At 57.7% G+C, this 16560-nt stretch overlaps 1 protein-coding gene across 2 annotated transcripts; it reads right to left on the reverse strand.

Moving 5' to 3' along the window:
- Nucleotides 1-588: 588 nt before the first annotated feature.
- ARL2BP (ADP ribosylation factor like GTPase 2 binding protein) lies at nucleotides 589-16560 on the reverse strand. 2 transcript variants are annotated; one of them, XM_064160618.1, is made up of 7 exons: nucleotides 16455-16560; nucleotides 13249-13364; nucleotides 12134-12195; nucleotides 8525-8631; nucleotides 5709-5794; nucleotides 4181-4277; nucleotides 589-787 (listed from the first exon to the last, which is right to left on the reverse strand). In XM_064160618.1, the coding sequence occupies exons 2-7, from the start codon at nucleotides 13284-13286 to the stop codon at nucleotides 707-709; spliced, it is 471 nt and encodes a 156-aa protein (XP_064016688.1). In that variant the 5' UTR covers nucleotides 13287-13364; nucleotides 16455-16560; the 3' UTR covers nucleotides 589-706. The 2 variants fall into 2 exon arrangements, with proteins under 2 accessions (XP_064016688.1, XP_064016687.1); XM_064160617.1 differs by lacking the exon at nucleotides 16455-16560 and adding an exon at nucleotides 15923-16145 and having other exon boundaries at nucleotides 8525-8676.

The raw sequence follows: 16560 nt of genomic DNA on the forward strand, positions 1-16560 counted from the left end.
GGCTGACAGTCCCAGAGATGTCACCTCTCTGCCAAGCCCTCCTGCCTCTGCTCCCTGTCACTGAGGGATGAGTGGCTCTGGGAAGCAGCTCAAGATCCAGCTCCCCAGCAGAGTGATGTGCTTGGAGGTCACAGAAGGTTAGGGGCTGGAAGAGATCTTGAAGGCTCATCCAGTCCAACCCCCCTGCCAGAGGAGGATCACCTCTACCAGATCACACAGGAACACATCCAGGCAGGTCTCCAGAGAGGGAGACTCCACAACCCACCCAGGGTAGCCTGTGCCAGTCTGGGACAGACTGAGGGCTACAGCTCCACCACCAACCTGGCTCAGCTGGTCTGATGCTGCCATGGGTGCATGGCTACAGCCAGGCTGCCCACAGCCTGGCAGCAAACACCCAGCTCTCCACCAGCACCTTCAGGGGAGCAGCTCAGGGCACCCTGAACACCTCTGTGCCCAGGCAGCTGTGCCTCTGCAGCAGAGGGAGTGAGCAGTGCACAGGCAGGCCAGGCTTGGGGTTATCCTGGTTCCAAGAGCTGGGGCCTGAGCAGAAGTGAATCACAGTGCACAGTAAGGAGGAGGCTTGGCACAGCCAGGGAGCACTCAGGTTTATAGACCAATGTACCAACTGCCACAGCTGAGTCACCTTTAGTGTCCAAACAACAGCAGAGCTCTCAGCTGGAGAGGAAAAGGAGTGCAAAAAGCTCTTCTAGGAGGAGGACACTGACGATTTGTTTAAGGAAGTCACCACTAAGCCACTGCTTAAGTCCAGGCTTCGACCTTCCTTTTCCTACAAACAGGGAGAAAAAGCAATCTGTGAATTCTAAACTGCTTGCAAGAAGCAGAGTGGAGAGGAGAATGGGCACTGCATGCATTGCTTGGGCAGCTGGGCACTGTGCTGAGTTAAGAACTGGCCCAAAGAGTGCTGGGCATTGGAGTTCACTCCAGCTGGCAGTTGGGCACCAGTGAGGTTCCCCAGGGCTCAGTGCTGGGGCCAGCTTTGCTCAATGTCCTCACCAATGGTCTGGGTGAGGGGATTGAGGCTCCCTCAGCCTGCAGCTGGCACCAGTGCTGATCTGCTGCAGGGCAGGGAGGCTCCACAGCCTCTGCCCAGGCTGCATCCATGGGCTGAGGCCACTGGGATGAGGTTCAACAAGGCCAAGGGCTGGGTCCTGCACTTGGGTCACAGCAGCCCCAGGAAGGCTCCAGGCTGGGGGCAGTGGCTGGAAAGTGCCCAGCAGAAAAGGCAGCCCTGGGGGGTGGGGGTGGATCCCTGGCTGAAGATTCTGACTTTAAACAACTCCTCAGAGCTTTTCCCTTCCACACTGGAACCACCTCTGAACAGATGCTGCTGCCTGCTGCCTGCTGCCACAGCACAACAAGGCCCTAAGGAGCCCTGCTTGAGCATGGCCTTTGGATCAGCTGACCCCCAGAGGACCCTTCCCACATGGATTGCTCTGAGAGCTCTCTCTTTCTCTCTGTTTCTTCTCTGTCTCCCTCTCTTTTCTTTTCTTTCTTTCTTTCTTTCTTTCCTTCTCTCTTTCCTTCTCTCTTTCTTTCTTTCTTTCTTTCTTTCTTTCTTTCTTTCTTTCTTTCTTTCTTTCTTTCTTTCTCTCTCTCTTTCTCTCTTTCTCTCTTTCTCTCTTTCTCTTTCTCTTTTCTTTCACTCTTTTCTTTCTCTTCTTTTTCTTTTCTTTTCTTTACTTTCTCTTCTTCCTTTCTTTCTCTCTCTTTTCTTTCTCTCTTTTATTTTACCTTTCTTTCTTTCATTTCTCTTTATTTCTCTTTTCTCTCTATTATTTCTCCTTTTCTTTCTCTTTTCTTTCTTTTTCTTTCTTTCTCTCTCTTTATTTCTCCTTTTCTTTCTCTTTTCTCTTTCTTTCCTTTCTCTTCTTTCTTTCCTTCCTTCCTTTCTTTCTTTTTCTTTCTTTCTTTCTTTCTTTCTTTCTTTCTTTCTTTCTTTCTTTCTTTCTTTCTTTCTTTCTTTCTTTCTTTCTTTCTTTCTTTCTTTCTTTCTTTCTTTCTTTCTTTCTTTCTTTCTTTCTTTCCTTCTTTCCTTCTTTCCTTCTTTCCTTCTTTCTCTCTTTCCTTCTCTTTCCTTCTCTCTTTCCTTCTTTCTTTCTTTCTTTCTCTTTCTTTCTTTCCTTCTTTCTTTCCTTCTCTCTTTCTTTCTTTCTTTCTTTCTCTTTCTTTCTTTCTTTCTTTCTCTTTCTTTCTTTCCTTCTCTCTTTCCTTCTCTTTCCTTCTCTCTTTCCTTCTCTTTCCTTTTCTCTTTCTTTCTCTTTCTTTCTTTCCTTCTTTCTTTCCTTCTTTCTTTCTTTCTTTCTTTCTTTCTTTCTTTCTTTCTTTCTTTCTTTCTTTCCTTCTTTCCTTCTTTCCTTCTTTCCTTCTTTCTCTCTTTCCTTCTCTTTCCTTCTCTCTTTCCTTCTTTCTTTCTTTCTTTCTCTTTCTTTCTTTCCTTCTTTCTTTCCTTCTTTCTTTCTTTCTTTCTCTTTCTTTCTCTTTCTTTCTTTCTTTCTCTTTCTTTCTTTCCTTCTCTCTTTCCTTCTCTTTCCTTCTCTCTTTCCTTCTCTCTTTCTTTCTTTCTCTTTCTTTCTTTCCTTCTTTCTTTCCTTCTTTCTTTCTTTCTTTCTCTTTCTGTCTCTTTATTTCTATCTTTCTTTGTTTCTATTTCTTTCTTTCCTTCTCTCTTTCCTTCTCTCTTTCTTTCTTTCTTTCTTTCTTTCTTTCTTTCTTTCTTTCTTTCTTTCTTTCTTTCTTTCTTTCTTTCTTTCTTTCTTTCCTTCTTTCCTTCTTTCTTTCTTTCTCTTTCTTTCTTTCTTTCTTTCTTTCCTTCTTTCTTTCTTTCTCTTTCTTTCTCTTTCTTTCTTTCTTTCTTTCTTTCTTTCTTTCTTTCTTTCTTTCTTTCTTTCTTTCTTTCTTTCCTTCTTTCTTTCCTTCTTTCCTTCCTTCTTTCTTCCTTTCTTTCTTTCTTTCCTTCTTTCTTTCTCTTTCTTTCTTTCCTTCTTTCTTTCCTTCTTTCTTTCTTTCTTTCTCTTTCTTTCTTTCCTTCTTTCTTTCCTTCTTTCTTTCTTTCTCTTTCTTTCTTTCCTTCTTTCTTTCCTTCTTTCTTTCTTTCTTTCTTTCTTTCTTTCTTTCTTTCTTTCTTTCTTTCTTTCTTTCTTTCTTTCTTTCTTTCTTTCTTTCCTTCTCTTTCTTTCTTTCTTTCTTTCTTTCTTTCTTTCTTTCTTTCTTTCTTTCTTTCTTTCTTTCTTTCTTTCTTTCTTTCTTTCCTTCTTCTTTCTTTCTTTCTTTCTTTCTTTCTTTCCTTCTTCTTTCTTTCTTTCTTTCTTTCTTTCTTTCTTTCTTTCTTTCTTTCTTTCTTTCTTTCTTTCTTTCCTTCTTTCCTTCTTTCTTTCTTTCTTTCCTTCTTTCTTTCCTTCTTTCCTTCTTTCCTTCCTTCTTTCTTTTCTTTCTTTCTTTCTTTTTCTTTCTTTCTCTCTCTTTCTTTCTTTCTTTCTTTCCTTCTTTCCTTCTTTCCTTCTTTCCTTCTCTTTCTTTCTTTCTTTCTTTCTTTCTTTCTTTCTTTCTTTCTTTCTTTCTTTCTTTCTTTCTTTCTTTCTTTCTTTCTTTCTTTCTCTCTTTCTTTCTCTCTTTCTTTCTCTCTTTCTTTCTCTCTTTCTCCTTCTCTCTCCTCTCTTTCTCTCTCTCTTTTTTCTTCCCCAGCCAATCTGACATTACAGGAGGGCAAGGAAGATGCTCAGAGGCTCTGCTGTGGGCACAGGCTGGCAGAGTTGGGGCTGTGCAGCCTGCAGAGGAGAGCTGAGAGCAGCCTTGCAGTACCTGAAGGGGCTGCAGGGGAGCTGGGGAGGGACTTCAGACAAGGGCTGGCAGTGCCAGGGGGAGGGAGAATGGCTTGGAGCTGGGAGAGGGGAGAGCCTGACACAGGTTGCCCAGGGAGGCTGTGGGGCACAGAAGCATAGAATGGGATCAAAGATCAAAGATCCATTCTGTGCCCCACAACCTCCTTGGAGGTGTTCAGTGCCAGGCTGGATGAGGCCTTGAGCACCCTGTGGTGGTGAGAGCTGTCCCTGCCCTTGGCAGGGAGGTTGGCACTGGCTGAGCTTTGAGGTCCCTTCCAACCCAACCCATTCTGTGCCTCTCTGAACATTTGGTGATGCCAGGGGCAATGCAAACAACTCACAGCTCTGTAATCCAGGAACATCTCTTTGAAAGCCAAGAAGTCAGTAAAGGTGAGAAGCATGTCAAAGATGTCCCCTGCCATCTCATCCTTGTGCTGCCTGCAGGGACAAGGAAAGGAATGGGGAAAGAAAAACCAACAGCTGGGGAACAAAATGGGGCTCTGAAAAGGGGGTGAGGGCAGAAAGGATACAGGGACAAGTGGAACAGCAGCAGCACTGAAACAGGAACCTTGGTACTGAACACTTAGGGACATGGAAAGAGTCCAACAGAGGCTACAAGGATGCTGAAGGGCCTGGGACATCTCTGCTGTGAGAGGCTGAGAGGGGACCTGAGCAGCTGGCAGAGGTGGGGAGCAGCTGGCAAAGGTAGAGGGGGAGCAGCTGGCAGAGATGGGGAGCAACTGGCAAGGGCAGAGGGGGAGCAGCTGGCAGGGGAGAGGGGGAGCAGCTGGCAGGGACAGAGATGGGGAGCAGCTGGCAGGGACAGAGATGGGGAGCAGCTGGCAGTGATGGGGAGCTGCTGGCAGGGACGGGGAGCAGCTGGCAGGGAGGGGGAGCTGCTGGCAGAGACGGGGAGCAGCTGGCAGGGACGGGGAGCAGCTGGCAGAGATGGGGAGCAGCTGGCAGAGATGGGGAGCTGCTGGCAGAGACGGGGAGCTGCTGGCAGGGACGGGGAGCTGCTGGCAGAGATGGGGAGCTGCTGGCAGGGACGGGGAGCTGCTGGCAGAGATGGGGAGCAGCTGGCAGAGACGGGGAGCTGCTGGTAGGGGGAGAGAGGGAGCTGCTGGTAGGTGGAGAGAGGGAGCTGCTGGCAGAGATGGGGAGCAGCTGGCAGAGATGGGGAGCAGCTGGCAGAGATGGGGAGCAGCTGGCAGAGACGGGGAGCTGCTGGCAGAGACGGGGAGCAGCTGGCAGAGACGGGGAGCAGCTGGCAGAGATGGGGAGCTGCTGGCAGAGATGGGGAGCTGCTGGCAGAGATGGGGAGCAGCTGGCAGAGTCAGGGAGCAGCTGGGCCTGGCTCTTTGCAGGCAGCAGGAAACATTTCTTGCCTCAATGACACCCACAGACCCTGAGCAGATTTGCTGACTTCCAGAGTCCTTCTCCCCTTAGCAATTGCTCTGTGTTCCTGGGTGCCCTGCCCTGGGTGCTCCTGCTCTGGCAGGGGGGTTGGACTGGATGACTCTTGAAGGTCCCTTCCAACCCCTAACTTTCGGTGCTAAGTCAAACCTGAGCTGAAGGTTCTGGCCTCAGGGTGACTCTGAAAAGCCTCCAGAACTCTTCTGCTGGTTTCTGCCCCTCCCCTTAAAACTCAAATCTATTTCAGCATGGCAGGGCAGAACCACCAGGCAGCAGGACACGCTGCAGGCAAGAAGAGTGGGCACTCAGTGCCTGCACCAAGGGGTTTGGCTTCTCTACTCAAAGCAGAACCTCCCTCCAAAGGCAGAGCTGACAAACTTTGGCCTTCAGGCAGCTGAAGAAGCAACAGAGGCACAGAGGCAGCGCGGAGGCAGGAGCAGAGCAGAGACTCACTGCAGGGACATGGTGAAGGCAGCCATGTTGAAGCCAGGGATCCAGTCCAGCAGCTTCGATTCGATGTATTTCTCCACTAAAGAGATCTGCAACAGAGGCAAACCAACCTTGGAACATCAGCAGGCCCCGCAGCGGCTCGGCGAGGAGCGGCTCAGAGCGGCTCGGCTCAGAGAGGCTCAGAGAGGCTTGGCTCAGAGAGGCTCAGAGCAGCACAGCTCAGAGAGGCTCGGCTCAGAGAGGCTCAGAGCAGCTCAGCTCAGAGAGGCTAAGCTCAGAGAGGCTCAGAGCAGCTCAGCTCAGAGAGGCTAAGCTCAGAGAGGCTCAGAGCAGCTCAGCTCAGAGAGGCTAAGCTCAGAGAGGCATGGATCAGAGAGGCTCGGCTCAGAGCGGCTCGGCTCAGAGAGGAGCGGCTCAGAGCGGCTCAGCTCAGAGTGGCTCAGAGCAGCTCAGCTCAGAGAGGCTCGGCTCAGAGAGGCTCAGAGAGGAGAGGCTCAGTGAGGCTCGGCTCAGAGAGGCTTGGCTCAGAGAGGCTCAGAGCAGCACAGCTCAGAGAGGCTCGGCTCAGAGAGGCTCAGAGCAGCTCAGCTCAGAGAGGCTCGGCTCAGGGAGGCTCAGAGAGGAGAGGCTCAGTGAGGCTCGGCTCAGAGAGGCTCAGAGAGGCTCAGAGCAGCACAGCTCAGAGAGGCTTGGCTCAGAGAGGCTCAGAGCAGCTCAGCTCAAAGAGGCTCGGCTCAGAGAGGCTCAGAGCAGCTCAGCTCAAAGAGGCTCGGCTCAGAGAGGCTCAGAGAGGAGAGGCTCAGTGAGGCTCGGCTCAGAGAGGCTCAGAGAGGCTTGGCTCAGAGAGGCTCAGAGCAGCACAGCTCAGAGAGGCTCAGAGCAGAGAGGCTCAGAGCAGCACGGCTCAGAGAGGCTCAGAGCAGCACGGCTCAGAGAGGCTCAGAGCAGAGAGGCTCAGAGCAGCACGGCTCAGAGAGGCTCAGAGCAGCTCAGCTCAAAGAGGCTCGGCTCAGAGAGGCTCAGAGAGGAGAGGCTCAGTGAGGCTCGGCTCAGAGAGGCTCAGAGAGGCTTGGCTCAGAGAGGCTCAGAGCAGCACAGCTCAGAGAGGCTCAGAGCAGAGAGGCTCAGAGCAGCACGGCTCAGAGAGGCTCAGAGCAGCACAGCTCAGAGAGGCTCAGAGCAGCACGGCTCAGAGCAGCACGGCTCAGAGAGGCTCAGAGCAGCACGGCTCAGAGAGGCTCAGAGCAGAGAGGCTCAGAGCAGCACGGCTCAGAGAGGCTCAGAGCAGCACGGCTCAGAGAGGCTCGGCTCAGAGAGGCTCAGAGCAGCACGGCTCAGAGCAGCACGGCTCAGAGAGGCTCAGAGCAGCACGGCTCAGAGAGGCACAGCTCAGAGCAGCACAGCTCAGAGAGGCTCAGAGAGGCACAGCTCAGAGCAGCACGGCTCAGAGAGGCTCAGAGCAGCACAGCTCAGAGCAGCACGGCTCAGAGAGGCTCAGCTCAGAGAGGCTCAGCTCAGAGAGGCTCAGAGCAGCACGGCTCAGAGCAGCACGGCTCAGAGAGGCACAGCTCAGAGAGGCACAGCTCAGAGAGGCTCAGAGAGGCACAGCTCAGAGCAGCACAGCTCAGAGAGGCTCAGAGAGGCACAGCTCAGAGCAGCACGGCTCAGAGAGGCTCAGAGCAGCACAGCTCAGAGCAGCACGGCTCAGAGAGGCTCAGCTCAGAGAGGCTCAGAGCAGCACGGCTCAGAGAGGCACAACTCAGAATGGAGTGGCACAGCACAGCTCAGTGCACAGCAGCTCTGTGCCCACCTGTCCAGCTGCAGCACCTGGCACTTTGGCTTGCTGAGGCTCCTGCAGCTGGCACTGGCCAACTTCTGGGTGCACACAGACACAGCAGCCCAAGAGGAGCAGAGCAAAGCTTTGTGCTGCAGCTGTTGGCCATTGACTGCCTCCAGCAAGGGCCACGCCGCCGGCAGCAGCCACACAGCAGCAAAGAGGCATCCAGGCTGGCAGTGCCCCTCAGCAGCCACACAGCAGCACAGAGGCATCCAGGCTGGCACTGCCCCTCAGCAGCCACACAGCAGCACAGAGGCATCCAGGCTGGCAGTGCCCCTCAGCAGCACCCAGCTCAGGCCAGAACCTCCTCCACAAGGGTCGCCCAGGGGCAGGGGCAGAGGCAGGAGCAGGGGCAGGGGCAGGGACAGGGGCAGGGGCAGGAGCAGGGGCAGGAGCAGGGGCAGGGGCAGGGGCAGAGCAGGAGCAGGATCAGGAGCAGAGGCAGGGGCAGAGCAGGGGCAGGGGCAGGGGCAGGGGCAGGAGCAGGGGCAGGGGCAGGAGCAGGGGCAGGGGCAGGGGCAGGGGCAGGGGCAGGAGCAGGATCAGGAGCAGGGGCAGGGGCAGGAGCAGGGGCAGGGGCAGGAGCCGGGGCAGGGGCAGAGCAGGAGCAGGGGCAGGAGCAGGGGCAGGGGCAGAGGCAGGAGCAGGGGCAGGGGCAGGAGCAGGGGCAGGGGCAGGGGCAGGAGCAGGGGCAGGAGCAGGGGCAGGAGCAGGGGCAGGGGCAGGGGCAGGAGCAGGGGCAGGGGCAGGAGCAGGAGCAGGAGCAGGGGCAGGAGCAGGGGCAGGGGCAGGAGCAGGGGCAGGAGCAGGAGCAGGGGCAGGGGCAGGGGCAGGAGCAGGGGCAGGAGCAGGGGCAGGGGCAGGAGCAGGGGCAGGGGCAGGAGCAGGGGCAGGAGCAGGGGCAGGGGCAGGGGCAGGGGCAGGGGCAGAGGCAGGAGCAGGGGCAGGGGCAGGGGCAGGAGCAGGGGCAAGGCTCTCTCACATATTCATTGAAGATGGCTGTGTAGCTGAGCTTGTTCTCTTCTGAGTCATCAAACTCCTGGTAGTGCTTCTCCATGAAGGTCCTCTGTATGAACTGGAAGTCATCATCTGGGCCACAACAGAAGTGCATCATCCAGTTAGAGTTTGGTGCCTCTGTTAGCCACACAAAGCCCCCACAGTCAGCAGCCCTCTGCCTCCCTGCTGCCACCACAGCTCCCAGCCCACGTGCAGGGCACAGCAGGCCACAGCAGCACTGCAGCTGCTGCTCAGGCACCAGGCTGAGCTTTGCTTGGGATTTTTTTTTACCCCTTGAATGAAAAACCAAACAACTCCCAGTGGCACTCCCAGCTTCAGCTTCACCTGCTGAAGAGTTTTTGCTGCAGTTGTGGAAGCAAATGGGAGGGAAGCTGGCAGGTCACAGCAGACACAAGAGGCTGGGTGAGAGGTGCTCACTGTGTTAACATTCACCATCCTGAGCTTGCCAAACACCAGCACTCCCCCAGAAGCAGCCTGGGGAGCGTTCCTCCAGGCTCAGCTTCACCCCCAGGCAACTGAGGCTGAAGCAAGCACAGAGCCCTGGGAAGGATGTGGTCCCAGAGCTGACCTGATGGCAGTGAGCAGGAGCCCTGTGCTGCCAGCTTGGGAAGATGCCAGGGGTGCTGATCCACAGCTGGCTGAGGAGGGGCCAGCAGGGGCAGAGGTGCCCAAAAGGCCACAGACATCCTGGCCTGGATAAAGAACAGTGGAAGCAGCCAGGCCAGGAAAGGTTTGTCCCTCTGTACTGGGCACTTGAGAGGCCACAACCTGAATCCTGGGGGCACTTTGGGGCCTCTCACTCCTAGGTGGGTACTGAGGGGCTGGAGCAGGTCCAGAGAAGGGGAGGAAAGGTGAGGAAGGGTCTGGAGCAGAGGGCTGGGGAGGGGCAGCTGAGGGAGCTGGGGGTGTGCAGTGTGGGGCAGAGGAGGCTGAGAGGAAACCTTATGGAATCATTAAGACTGGAGAAAGCCTCCACAACCTGTGTCCAGTTCTGGGCCCCTCAATTCAAGAGAGATGTTGAGGTGCTGGAAGGTGTCCAGAGAAGGGCAACAAAGCTGGGGAGGGGCCTGGAGCACAGCCCTGTGAGGAGAGGCTGAGGGAGCTGGGGGGGTGCAGGCTGCAGCAGAGGAGGCTCAGGGCAGAGCTGATTGCTGCCTGCAGCTGCCTGCAGGGAGGCTGTAGCCAGCTGGGGTTGGGCTCTGGTGCCAGGCAACCAGCAACAGAACAAGGGGACACAGCCTCAAGTTGTGCTGGGGAAAGTCTAGGCTGGATGTTAGGAGGAAGCTCCTGGCAGAGAGAGTGATTGGCACTGGAATGGGCTGCCCAGGGAGGTGGTGGAGTGGCTGTGGCTGGAGGGGTTCAAGAAAATCCTGGCTGGGCACTGAGTGCCATGGTGTGGCTGACTGGATAGGGCTGGGTGCTAGGTTGGACTGGATGATGTTGGAGGTCTCTTCCCACCTGGTTGATTCTATGAACCACTGAGTCCAGCCTTAAACCCAGCCCCACCCTGGGCACCAAACCCTCTGCCCAGGTGCCATGGCCACACAGCTCTGCAGCACCTCCAGCCAGGGGCACTCCCTGGGCAGCCTCTGCCAAGCCCTGACCACTGCACCAGCAGAGACATTTCTCCTCCTCTCCAGCCTAAGCCTCCCCTGGCACAATTCCAGCCCAGGTCCTCTCCTCCTGTGCCCTGAGCCCAGGGGGCAGAGCCCAGCCCCAGCTGGCTGCAGCCTCCTCTCAGGGAGCTGCACAGAGCAATGAGCTCTGCCTCAGCCTCCTCTGCCCCACACTGCACACCCCCAGCTCCCTCAGCTGCCCCTCCCCAGCCCTCTGCTCCAGACCCTTCCCCACCTTCCCTGCCCTGCTCTGGACCTGCTCCAGCTCCTCAATGTCCTTCTGGGAGTGAGAGGCCTAAAATCGAACCCAGCACTCAAGCTGTGGCCTTGGGGCACAGCCCAGGGGCACAATCCCTGCCCTGCTCCTGCTGCCCACACCACTGCTGATCCAGCCCAGGCTGCTGCTGCCCTGAATGCCCAGTACAGGGGCACACACCTTCAGCTGCTGCCACCCAGCACCCCCAGATCTTTCTTTGCAGGGCACTTTCCAAGCAGTCTGCCCCAGCCTGGAGCCTTCCTGGGGTTGCTGTGAACCAGGTGCAGGACCCAGCACTCAGCTCAGTTAAACCTCACACACTGACCTCAGCCCATGGATCCATCCTGGCCAGGCCTTCAAGCAGGTCAGCACTGCCACCCAATTTGGTGTCACCTGCAGTCTTACTGTGGAGCATCCCACAGGCTTCAGCTCACTCATCCACCCTGGCCAGACACCTCTGCAGGGTCCTCCCAATGTGCCAGCAGATCACAGCTGACAGATGTCAGGAGTTGGAAGGGACCCAAGGAGCTCATCCAGCCCAACCCCCCCAGCCCCAGCAGGGCCACACAATCCAGCTCAGGGCACACAGGAACACATCCAGACAGGGCTGGGAAGGCTCCAGAGAAGGAGACTCCACAGCCTCTCTGGGCAGCCTGTGCCAGGCTCTGGGACCCTTCCAGCCAAGAAGTTGCCCTTGTGCTGAGCTGAGCCTCCTGTGCTGCAGCTTCCATCCACTGCTGCTTGGCCTAGCCCAGGGAGCAGTGAGCAGAGCCTGTCCCCACCTCCTGCCCCCAGCCCTCAGAGAGTTGCAGACATTGATCCAATCCCCTCTCAGCCTTCTCTTCTCCAGCCTAAGCAGCCCCAGGGCCCTCAGCCTCTCCTCCCCAGGCACTGCTCCAGGCCCCTCAGCATCCTCACAGCCTCCCCTGGACCCTCTCCAGCAGTTCCTGTCCCTCTGCAACTGGGGAGCCCCAAACTGAAGGCAGGGCTCAAGAGGAGCTCTCAGCAGGGCAGAGCAGAGGGGCAGGAGAAGCTCCCTGGCTCTGCTGGGCACACTCTGCTGAGTGCCCCCCAGGCCCCCATTGGCCTCTTGGCCCCCAGGGCACATTGCTGTGCCAGGGATGCTCTGCCCCAGCACCCCCAGGGCCCTCTCCTTGGGGCTGCTCTCCAGCAGTCACCTCCCAGCCTCTGCTGCTGCAGTTTGCTCTTCCTCCCCAGGCGCAGGACTCTGCCCTTGGCCTTGCTGAGCCTCCTCTGGCTCCTCTGTGCCCAGCTCTGTGCCCAGGGCTCCCTGGATGGCAGCACAGATCACTCCACCAGTTTGGTGTCACCTGCAAGCTGAGGCTGCCCTCAATCCCCTCCTCCAGCTCCATCAACAGAGATACTGCAGAGAACTGCAGGGGAAGGTGTAGGAGCCCCAGAAAGCTCTGATTTCCCCCTGAGCCCCCCCAGGCCTCTCTCCTGTTTGGTTAAGGAGCAGGGGTGCACTGTGAAGCCTCACAAGCACTCTGCTGTGCCAGCAGCACACCAGGGCCTTGTGTGTGCATTTTCACTCCCTAGGATGTTAGGGGCCATGGAACACAGGCAGAAAGCTGCCAGCAAGCAGGCTGGGACTCTTTCAGCTCTGTGTCTGCTGAGAGCAGTGCAGCTTGCAGCTCTGCCTAGCACCCCCCTGAGGCCCAGAGCCACCTGCAGAGCTTACCCATGATGATGTCCTCCAGACAGCCAACAACTGCGTCGAACTCTGCGTCGGACGGGGCAGAGCTGAAAGCCAAGAGAGGGAATGCAGAGCACACCTCAGCCCAGCAGGGACACAGGCCACACCAAAGCCCAGCCCCTCCTCACTGCAGCCTCCTTTCTGGGAGCTGTGGAGAGCAGTGAGGCCTCCCCTCTGCCTCCTCTTTTCCAGCTGGAACAAGCCCAGCACAGGGGCAGAGTCTCTGCTGGCCACAGCAGTGCTGATTCAGGCCACAACAGTGGTGGCCTGGCCTGGCCACTGCTGGCTCATCTGCAGCTGCTGCCAACCAGAACCAGGCACTTGCCAGCCACTCTGCCCCAGCCTGGGGTGTTCTTGGGGCTGCTGTCACTCAAGTGCTGCTCTGTTGAACCTCAGCCCATGAGGCTCCAACCTGGGCAGAGCCCTCTGCAGAGCCTCCCTGCCCTCCAGCAGATCAGCACTGCCAGCCCAACTTGGTGTCACCTGCAAACTTCCTGGAGGTGCCCTGAGCCCCTCACCCAGGGGGTTGATAATGAGGTTAAGGAGATGTGGCCCTAGGACTGAGCCCTGAGGAGCAGCACTGGCACCCAGCTGCCAACTGGAGTTGGGCCTGGGCATCCAGGCAGAGTCTCTGCTGAGACTCTGGGACGTCAGGCAGCACATGCTCCTGACAAGGAAACTCTGAAGTGAAAACAAAGCCAACCCCCTCAGCCTTTCAGCCTCACAGTGCTTGCTCTGACCCTCAGCCAGTGCTAGCTGGTGGGGTGCTCACTGGGGCTGCATTCAGTTTGACTTCACCTTAACTCCCCCCTGCAGCTTTGCATTCTGCATCCTTCGTCTCCTAAGGGGCAGCATCTGCCACACAGCTTGGTTTAAAGGCACCGATGGAATCAGCCAGGCTTGGAAGGGACCACAAGGACCATCTAGTTCCAACCCCCCTGCCAGGGGCAGGGACACCCCACCCTAGGTCAGACTGTATGCTCTGAGGTGTTTTAAGGAGGAAAGGCCTTGCAGAGGAGGTGACACAGAGCAGGTGACACAGAGCAGGTGACACAGAGCAGGTGACACAGAGCAGGTGACACAGAGCAGGGCATACTCACGTGGCCACAACCAAGTTCTCCTCCTCAGAAGCTGCCATTGTTACTGCATGACAGAGCTGGGGGAGAGGCAATCTGCTGTCCTGCTGCTCTTGGTGCTCACTCCTTCCTTGACAGTGCTAAGGAACACAGAATCATAGAATCATAGCATCAGCCAGGTTGGAAGAGACCTCCAACATCAGCCAGTCCAACCTAGCACCCAGCCCTATCCAGTCAACCAGAGCATGGCACTCAGTGCCCAGCCAGCCTTGGCTCCAATCCCTCCAGCCACGGCCACTCCACCACCTCCCTGGGCAGCCCATGCCAGTGTCAAGCACTCTCTCTGCCAGCAGCTTCCTCCTCACAGCCAGCCCAGACCTACCCCAGCACAACTTGGGGCTGTGTCCCCTTGTTCTGTTGCTGGGTGCCTGGCACCAGAGCCCAACCCCACCTGGCTACAGCCTCCCTGCAGGCAGCTGCAGGCAGCAATCAGCTCTGCCCTGAGCCTCCTCTGCTGCAGCCTGCACCCCCCCAGCTCCCTCAGCCTCTCCTCACAGGGCTGTGCTCCAGGCCCCTCCCCAGCCTTGCTGCCCTTCTCTCAGCACCTTCCAGCACCTCAGCAGCTCTCTGCAATTCAGGAGCCCACAGCTGGACACAGCACTCCAGGGCTGGCCTGAGCAGGGCTGGGCACAGGGGCACAAGAACCTCCCTTCTCCTGCTGCCCACACTGCTCCTCAGCCAGCCCAGGATGCCACTGGCTCTGCTGCCCACCTGGGCACACTGCTGCCTCCTCTGCAGCTGCTCTCTCACAGCACCCCCAGGGCCCTCTCTGCCTGCCTGCTCTCAGCCCCTCTGGCCCCAGCCTGCACTGCTGCTTGGGGCTGCTGTGGCCAAAGGGCACAACCTGCCCTTGGCCTTCTTCACTCTCATCCCCTTGGCCTCTGCCCACCCATGCAGCCTGCCCAGGGCCCTCTGCAGGGCTCTGCTGCCCTCCAACAGCTCCACAGCTGCTCCTGGCTTGCTGCCATCTGCAGCCTCCCTGCTGCTGGACTCAGTGCCCTGCTCCAGAGCATCACTGAAGAGACTGCACAGGCCTGTGCCCAGAACTGCTCCCTGGGGCACACCACTGGTGCCAGCTGCCAACTGGATGTGGCACCATTCACCACCACTCTCTTGGCTCTGCCATCCAGCCAGTTCCCGACCCAGCCCAGAGTGAATCTGTCCAAGCCAGGAGCTGCCAGCTGTGCCAGGAGCCTCTCGTGGCAGACAGTGACATCATACACCCATTAGTGCTGTTAAGAGCACCACAGCTCGCAGGATGTTAAGGGTGGGAAGGGACCCAAGGAGATCATCCAGTCCAACCCCCTGCCAGAGCAGGGCAGTGCTGTCTGACACAGAGCACACAGCAACACATCCAGACAGGGCTGGGAAGGCTCCAGGGAAGGAGACCACACAACCTCTCTGGGGACCCTGTGCCAGTGCTGTGACCCTTGCAGTAACACAGTTCCCCTGGTGTGGAGGCAGAGCCTCTTTTGCTGCAGCTTGCACCCACTGCTCCTTGGCCTGGCGCAGGGAGCAGCGAGCCGAGCTCCAGCACACTGCAACCACTGCCAGCAGGGAGAACCAAACCACCAGAGGTCACACACAATGCTAACAGCCACTGCAGCCAGCAGCCCAGCCCCGCCACGGGCACCAAGCCCTGCCTGCAGTGCCAGGGCCACACGGCTCTGCAACGCCGCCAGGCGAGGGTGGCGACTGCACCACCCACCTGGGCAGCCTGTGCCAGTCCCTGACTGCTCCTGCAGCAAAGAAACTGTTCCTCTCCTCCAACCTAACCATGTCACTTGGCACCCACACAAACTCTGCTGTTCAGCCACCAGGCACTGCTCAGACAGGAAGGAAGCTGTAACTCAGAGAGCCAAGCAGGCTGGCAGAGAGTGCCAGGCTCAGCCAGCCCACCCTGGCACCCAGCCCTGCCCAAACAACCACACCATGGCACTCAGTGCCGACCTAGCATCCAGCCCTACCCAACCAACCACACCATGGCACTCAGTGCCAACCTAGCACCCAGCCCTGCCCAAACAACCACACCATGGCACTCAGTGCCAACCTAGCACCCAGCCCTGCCCAACCAACCACACCATGGCACTCAGTGCCAACCTAGCACCCAGCCCTGCCCAAACAACCACACCATGGCACTCAGTGCCAACCTAGCATCCAGCCCTGCCCAAACAGCCACATCATGGCACTCAGTGCCAACCTAGCATCCAGCCCTGCCCAAACAACCACACCATGGCACTCAGTGCCAACCTAGCACCCAGCCCTGCCCAACCAACCACACCATGGCACTCAGTGCCAACCTAGCACCCAGCCCTGCCCAAACAACCACACCATGGCACTCAGTGCCAACCTAGCACCCAGCCCTGCCCAAACAACCACACCATGGCACTCAGTGCCAACCTAGCACCCAGCCCTGCCCAAACAACCACACCATGGCACTCAGTGCCCAGCCAGCCTTGGCTCCAACCCCTCCAGCCACGGCCACTCCACCACCTCCCTGGGCAGCCCATGCCAGTGCCAATCACTCTCTCTGCCAGCAGCTTCCTCCTCACAGCCAGCCCACACCTGCCCTGCCACAGCTTCAGCCTGGGGCCCCTTCTGCTGCTGCTGCCTGCCTGGCACCAGAGCCCAACCCCACCTGGCTACAGCCTCCCTGCAGGCAGCTGCAGGCAGCAATCAGCTCTGCCCTCAGCCTCAGCTCTCCCCCTCCAGCTGACTGTCACACGAGACAGCCATGGCGATGCCCACGCCGCTGCCCCGCGTTCCGCAGCGCTCAGAGGCCAGGCTCTGCCCGTGCCATGTGCCAGGGCAGGATTCTGCCAGGCCCCGTCCGGTGGCAGCGAGCAGCTGCGGGCAGGGCAGGGCACAGGGACGGAGCCGCTGGCTGTAGGGCACCCTTCTGCCACCACCGCCACTGGGTCGTGCCCAGCAGCTGGCCGGGGCGGGAGCGAGCTGAGCCGAGGCGAAGGAGCGATGGGCCCTGGGCTGCCGCTGCGCACCGCCGGCCCCGGGCAGCGCACGGCCCCGCCGCTGGCCCTCCGCAGGGGCCCGCCTCGCCTCAGCGACGCAGCCCAGCGTGCCGCCGCCGCTGCTCTGCGATGGGCACCGAGCGCCGCTCCCTGCGCCAGCCCTGCCCGCCCCGGCCCGGCCCCGGCCCGGTCCCGCCTCACCTCCCGCCCGGCCCGGAGCTGGGCACAGGCCGCGCCGCTGCCCGGGCAACGCTGCCCTCCGCCCCTCCAGCCAATGGCAGAGCCGAGGCGGCCACGGGAGCCCGCC

Source organism: Pogoniulus pusillus, chromosome 20, assembly GCF_015220805.1.
Source record: "Pogoniulus pusillus isolate bPogPus1 chromosome 20, bPogPus1.pri, whole genome shotgun sequence".
In the NCBI taxonomy this organism is placed as follows: domain Eukaryota; kingdom Metazoa; phylum Chordata; class Aves; order Piciformes; family Lybiidae; genus Pogoniulus; species Pogoniulus pusillus.